This window comes from Numida meleagris, chromosome 26 (genome assembly GCF_002078875.1).
Source record: "Numida meleagris isolate 19003 breed g44 Domestic line chromosome 26, NumMel1.0, whole genome shotgun sequence".
NCBI classification, from domain to species: Eukaryota; Metazoa; Chordata; class Aves; order Galliformes; family Numididae; genus Numida; species Numida meleagris.
The window spans coordinates 1263531-1270350 of NC_034434.1; the positions used below are offsets into that span (position 1 = coordinate 1263531).

At 50.8% G+C, this 6820-nt stretch overlaps 1 protein-coding gene across 1 annotated transcript; it reads left to right on the forward strand.

Moving 5' to 3' along the window:
- On the forward strand, window positions 882–5743 carry LOC110388716 (zona pellucida-binding protein 2-like). The gene is made up of 10 exons (XM_021378249.1): window positions 882–1301; window positions 1412–1471; window positions 1932–2036; window positions 2464–2607; window positions 2764–2976; window positions 3117–3217; window positions 3310–3481; window positions 3743–3925; window positions 4338–4419; window positions 4821–5743. The coding sequence occupies exons 1-10, from the start codon at window positions 1148–1150 to the stop codon at window positions 5116–5118; spliced, it is 1512 nt and encodes a 503-aa protein (XP_021233924.1). The 5' UTR covers window positions 882–1147; the 3' UTR covers window positions 5119–5743.

A 6820-nucleotide genomic window follows, 5' to 3' on the forward strand; every position in this document is an offset into this window, starting at 1 on the left:
GGGAGCACTGCACACTGAGAAGCAGCTTTCCTCATTTCATCCCGCTGCTTGCACAAGTATGTGGTTTTATCCCAAGTGATTTCAGGCCAGGCTTTGTTTATTTATGCTAAAACTGTCAGAGAAACTTGAGTTCTAGGGCGTAGGGGAATTTTATTTTATTTTATTTTTTATTTTTTATAGAAGCACTGGGAAGTCATTCATCTCATTAGTCACCAGGGTGCAGGGTGCTCCATCAGCACAGCCTGGAAATGAGCAGCTTCCATCACTCAGCCCTGCCCTTCCCTTTGGCTTTGCTCTGGTTCCCACCCCTCAAACCACAGGGAGGGAAGGATGAGGATTTTCTCCTGATTTCATCATTCTGGGAGGAAGGGCTGTCTTTGCTCGTCATGATTTTCCCCAAGAATAATTATCAGTGCTCTCTGCTGCTTTTAAATTGATGAGTGCTCCATATTTCTGTTGTGCCATAGCTGAAGTGGGAGGTGGTTTCTGATTTCTCTTATTTTTTTTTTAACTCTTGCAGTTTTCTCGAGTATAATTTTTTTTTTCACAAGCCAGTGGGATAATTGAAGATATTTCCCTCTAAAATCACTTCTTTCCCTCCACCCCTAACCCCCAGAAACCCTGGTACAAGTGAATAGGAGATTTCAGCCCTGCTTTTCCCCAGTTTCCGTCTGTCCATATTGTTTATCAGCTCATTTTAGTTCTCAGAGTACAATCATAGGAAATTAAATCTCATTTCCAAGACAAACAGGAATATTAAGGAAACACACCCCTTTTAAGACATTCAGTTCTGAACCAAGAGTTTGCCTTGAGTTATAGCACAAACTCCTATCTAGGCTTTCTGGGTCCTACTTGCCTCTCGTTCTTATAGGATTTCCACCAAAAAGAAAAAAAATAGCTTTGCATAGCACTCTCATCTTCTAGCTCCTCCTTATTCCCTCTGATCATCACTCTTGGCCATGTCCTTGCAAACCCATGGCCCTTCTCCTAGAACATCCCCAGCTGTACTTCCTCTGCTGCTCCCCGCTCAGTGATGATCCCAAGGAGGTCCATGTTCCCCACAAAGCCCAAGCACAGAAAATGCCACCAAGGTGGGCGGGAGACCTCCTACTGCCATGCTTCTGAACCATCACTAAGGTGATGAAGGATGCAAAGAATTCCTTGTTGCCATGGTAACTGGATGCCCCGCACTGCGCTGCCAGGCAGGATGCTCTGTGCTCCACGCTTCTGGCCGGACTTCTCGGTACCTGGGCTGTTGGGGACTGTGGGGATCCTGAACTTGGTCCTTCAGAGCTGCCCAGGTAAATGAATGGTGTGGAGGTGGGTGTATTTTGCTCTGACTCCTTGGAGAGGAGAACGTAGTGAGGAGAGAACCCCCTGCTCTGAGCTCTGCCCCTCTGTTCACTCCTAGGACAGCCAGCGTTCCTGCCTGGGGACCCACCTGCCAGCTCCAGCTGGGAGTACCATGGAGGTGAGATCTCCAAACTTTCCTGCAGGAATTCCCTGAACCCTCCAGGGGGCTCCTTCCCAGGTCAAACAGCCACCCCTCCCAGCCCACATCCAGGTACTGATGTGAGGAGCCTCTCCCTGCTGCCAGCTCTGCCAACAACCTGGGCAGAGGATGTGGCTTCCCAAGTTGCAGTCAGCACCAGCAGAGCTGGACCAGTCTGGCTCTGTCTTCTCCATCAGCTCTGGCCCCACTTCTTGCCACTTATTCCTCCACCTCTTGGCACTAAATCTGCTCTAAGCCCACAGGCATCCTTAGGCCACCCTCCAGGGTGGTCCTCAGTGGGGCTGGGTCCATGCAAATCTCACACAGGTTCTCGAAGGATTTCAGATCCTCCTCCCTCCTCAGCCCTGTGTCTGTTTCTTCTTATGCCCTGAAATATTTTGAACATGTCTCAGCTCTTGCTTATCTTTCTCTGGCTTAGGTGATGTCTTCATCCACATGGACAGCAGCCTGTATTCACTGCCCTGCAGCACAATTCAGATGGAAGTGGCCAATCCCACCTACCAGTGGCTGAGGGACAGGCCAGGTAAGGTCCTCAGTACCCTCAGCTGCAATGGACTCTGCTACCATGAGGCAAAAGAGGGGTAGGAGAGGAAACAGCCATGCAAAATTCTCTGGATGAGGTGCAAGTAAGGGCTGGGACCTTATGAGATGGTGTGTGCTGCGGGTCCTGAGAGGTTTTCTTAAGAATATTTTCAGGCCTTTGGATGGTTCTTTTATAGATGGGGACTTCTATAGCAGAAGAGAAGGCACTGGTAAATCTTCATTTCTTCTTCCCTACCCTTCAGTACGTCATCAGGGAAGGAAGGGAAAGAGCAGCTTTGGGAGTCTTGTAGGGATTTGAGGAGAGCAAGTATAGGACAGTCCAGGAGAACATGGCACAGGCATCCGGGGACTGGGACAGCTCAGCACATTTCCTGGAGATCTCTCAACCCCTCAATTTCCTGCACTAGACCCCAAGCTGCTCTCAGTCACTGAAGATGGACATCTCCTGTTCCAGCACTTCCAAGCAGGTGACAGTGGGAACTACTCTTGCACCGTCTCCTACACAGAGCACGGGCTACCTGTGTCCCAAACTTTCCACTACAGAGTGTTTGGTGAGTCCTATGCTAAAAAGCAGGAGGGCAACCCAGTGAGGGCAGGAAGGGTGGAGGAGCCATGGAGGGAGAGGAGAGAGCTCAGCTCTCTGGTTGAGGGATCTCCCTCTTGATAAGGAGGAAGAACCAGGCACCTTTTAGGGTTTTTTCCTACAGGCTACCATGTGCTTGGAGGCCTGGAGGCTTTGCTGGTCTTCCATAGCAAGCTCTGTGAAGATGAGTGGACCAGGATGTTCCTGTGGGACTTACAGGAGAGGCTGAAGCAGCTGGAGGTTGAGCAGCACTGCAAGATCCAGCCCCAGACCTCTGCTTGCTTCCCCTCAGATGACAAGCCTTCGGATGAGTTTGTTGTCCAAGTACGGCTAGAAGGTAGAGAAGCTCTGTGGCTTCTGAAATTAGGGACTCTTGGAAGAAAGTGGTGGCTAAGGGTTAGAGGAGTTCAGGGCTTTGCCAGCCTCCTACTGGGGCTGCAGCTGCCTGAGCCGTGCTGCTGACTCTCTGTACTCTAGTGTCTCTCTTTGGGACCAACTGGGATGAACAATGCAAACCCCAGGATGTGGAGGTGGACGCAAACTGCTACCGCAAAATAGTCCAGCAGAGCCTCGAGCAGGTGAGCCCTGGGGCCAGTGCAACTGCTGCAATGGTTAGAGGACATTTTTCTCTGCAGCAAGGGATCAGCTCCTCTCTTGGCCCCCTCCTCAGGTCCAGCTGGCCTTTACCAAATTCTTCAAGGAGCACGTAACCTTCCACATCACTGGGTCTGATATCTCCAGCATCATCTTCTACACTGTGTTTGTTGGCTTCCTGGAGATCAAGAAGTGCAGCAGGGGCTACGGGCAGACCAAGCAGCTGCAAAGATGTCTTGAGTGTTGCAGTGAGCCAAGAGTCCACCACCCTTTGGTTCTCCATCTGCTTTCCAGCTCTGCTTGCCCTTTCTCCTTCTTATGCAAATCCCTATGTTTCTGTGTCCTTGCTGCTCTTTCTATGCACGCTGAGCTTGGGGAATGTGCTGTAAGGGGTAATTCCGAGCCATAAATCCCTAAGGCTTGTTTTTTTGGACTCGACCAAGAGTATATCTGTATCAAGCAGCAGGTGCTGCTGCTCACAGAGAACTTTCTATGTGTTCTCTCCTCAGTTGTATGCCCACCAGGGACATTCAGCCCTCCTGCAAACAGGCAGTGCTCACCATGCCCCATGGGAACCTACAGTATGACCTACGGGATGGCATTTTGCACGCCCTGTGAGGATGGCATGATCACCCGGGGGCTGGGTGCCAGCTCCGTGACTTCCTGCATGAAGGAGAAAACGACCAAGGAGGGTACATCAACCATTTGCTGCTGGAGCAGGGCAGGGAGGGGACTGGGTGGCTCAATGCAGGGCAGGCACTGTAGTGGGACCCCAGAGCAGCTGCCCAGATATGCTGGCCGTGGCAACTTCTACTGCCCTTAAGAGTCCCTTTGGAAATAGGTAGCTATTGTCTCTTCCATCACTATCCCTAAGGAGACCCCATCTTCCCCTCTGCCCCTCTCACCAGGCACTGAGCAATCAGATCTCTCTTTACCTTGGTGTTCCTAACTTCCCTCTGAGCTCTGCTAACTTTACTGCTGGGAATACTGTAGGTCCCACCATCCCTGGTGCTTGGGGAGGCTAACACCGGGGCTGTCTCCAGGGCCTGCAGCAATGGGACTTTCTCCTTTGAGGTAAATCCATTCATTTCTCTTTCTCTTCAGTTGACTCCATCATTCGCAAGATCCCGCTTATACTCCTTATCACCGTGCCACTATTACTAGCCATCAACTTCGTCATCCTCTTGTAAGTCTGAGCTCCTTCTCTGAATATGAGGTATTTTGGTGTCATTCGGTCGGTGTTGGTCCTCCAGCTTTACGTTCCTCTTTGCAACAGATGAAGGAGTTCCTGAGCCCATCACTATGATACCAGCAGAAGACAGCATGCTAGTACAGGGGTGCAAAATACCAGTGGTGGGGATAATCATTGGCAGCAGTTTACAGAGCCTCATAGAATCACAGAATGGGTTGAGTTGGAAGAGATCTTTAAGATCATCTGGTTCCAGCTCCCCCACTACCGAGAGCTCTTGGATATGGCCCTGGGGGAATCATGGCACCTGCAGGTGGTGCTGGGTGGCTGCAGGGCTCTGGTCCTGGTTCCTGGCACAGAGTTCCCATTCTTCACTCTGGATCTCTGTCTTTTTGTAGTGCCTCTTGCTACTGGTTCCAACGAGAGTACCGGCAGTCATCACCAACGACTTCCAAGACAGCAGGAATCACCAAGACAATGGAAAAGGTGGCCAGCTTCTGTGGGATCCCCTGGCAGGGCCGCAAGGATGGCCCCTCTGCTGCAGTTCTCAACAACACCAGCGACACTGACACATCTCAGGGGAGTGAGGAGGAGCTCATGCATGCACTCTCCCTTCCCGAGACCCCAAGCTCTCCTACTGTGAGCGATGACACACCCGCTGTGCTGCAACTGGAGGACAAAGCAAGAAATAATTGAGATTCCCTTCAGAAATGCAGGCCAACAGCATTGAGGGAGAACGTCCTTACAGCTCTTTGTGCATGCCTCCACCCGCTCCACACAGGCTGACATATCCAGCAATGAAGAAAAGGGACACATTCCTCTTCTTTGAATTTGTCTTCCCAAAGTGCTCTGACTACAACTATCTCCTTTGCTATAAATATTGGCTTTTATTTGCATCTCTCTTCAACACTGGATACGCCAGACACAGAGGGAGGTTGCAAGAGGAGGACCTAGCATAGAGGTTGAGAACTGTTTGTCTTTACTCCTAGAAAGCATTCTTCCCCAGGCAGGGAGCCAGTCTTCCACCTTGCACTCAGCTTCTCTTCTTTACCACTTGTAAAATCCAAATCATTTGCTGGGATCAAGGTTACCTGGCTTAGGACAGGAGAAAGCTCAGCCTCAGATCTCTTCATTTTCAATGCCAGCTTTGGCATGTGGGTGACGTAGGTCTTTTGAAGGGATTCCCAACTTTATGGCCTCAGAGAAGTGATCATCATCAGTTAAAACTTTCCATAGCCCAGCAGCTGTTGGTGACTCCAGGAGAGGGCAGCAATGCAGTGTGTGAGGCACCGCTCCAGCACTGGGTGATTTTTAATAAAAATGAGCTCTAGATTCAAAAAACAAGCAAGAGAAGGGGCTCACTCTACTGCTTGGAGTAGAAGAAGCAGATTCAGAGTAGCAGCATTGGTTCCACCCCAGATCTTGTATTTTGTACAGTAGTTTCAGGGAGCTAAGCCATCTCAAGAAACTTCCTTAGCAAAAAGCATGCTGGAAACTCCTGGCTGAGGCCCATTGCCAGCAGACCTGCTGGCTCAGCAATACTTGGGAAGGGATGTCAGATTCTGGCTTAGAGATGAGAATGGGGAGAAAAGCCTGGGGAGGGAAGAGGCAGAGTAGGGCACAGGTGTATGTGTGGCAGGGTGGAGGCTGCCAGTGGGAGGTGCAGGCAGGAGGGCCTCTGGTCAGCTATAAAGCTCAATAATGTTCCCCTCTTGGTCCTTTTCCAGCACTTAGGATGCTCTATGGGATTGAACATAGTTTGGGCATCAGCATGCTGAAGGTAGGGAAAAGCCAGTGATGGGAGTGCTGGGCCATGTGGCAGGGAGAGCAGCAACCTGGAATAAAGCTGGAGGAGCTGTTGAGAACAGGCTGTTCTGCCAGGCTGGAGGTGCTGGGGAAAGGCTGTGTGTGGCTGCCTGAGTCAAGGGGTCTGGAGACCACTGAAGTTCTTAGAGTCTGGACACGTTCAGCCACCACAGTCACTTTCAGCTTCTTCCCTCTGCAAAACCCTAAAAGAATTTGCAGCCCTGTTTTGAATGAACCCGCGGGGCTGCAGTCCAAAACATAATCAAGTTAATGAGGCAACACTAATGCCCACTTGCTGCTATGTACATGTCAGAGATATCTAGAAACATGTAAGGAGGTTGCTGCCTTGGCATGGTTAGGGATGAGGAGGCAGCAGCTGCTGCTGCCCAACTTAGCTCCATTGCCCAGCTTGGAGGGAACAAATTCCTCTGACTAATCTTGAGATGAGTGTAATTAGCAGGTCCGTGGTGGGAGCTGGGGGTGGGACTCACGGTTGTCTGGTGGTGGGGGGAGCTGCCTCTTGAGATGGGCTGACCCTGCCATCAACAGCAAGAAGTATGGGAGCAAAATTCCCTGTGCCAAGGTCCGGCTC

Excerpts from the sequence above, each read along its gene's own strand:
- LOC110388716 (XM_021378249.1), top strand. The coding sequence starts at position 1,148 with ATGCAAAGAATTCCTTGTTGCCATGGTAACTGGATGCCCCGCACTGCG. Across the intron at positions 2,608-2,763 it reads TTTCCACTACAGAGTGTTTG|GCTACCATGTGCTTGGAGGC; the intron begins GTGAGTCCTATG and ends TTTTTCCTACAG. Across the intron at positions 3,482-3,742 it reads AAGATGTCTTGAGTGTTGCA|TTGTATGCCCACCAGGGACA; the intron begins GTGAGCCAAGAG and ends TTCTCTCCTCAG.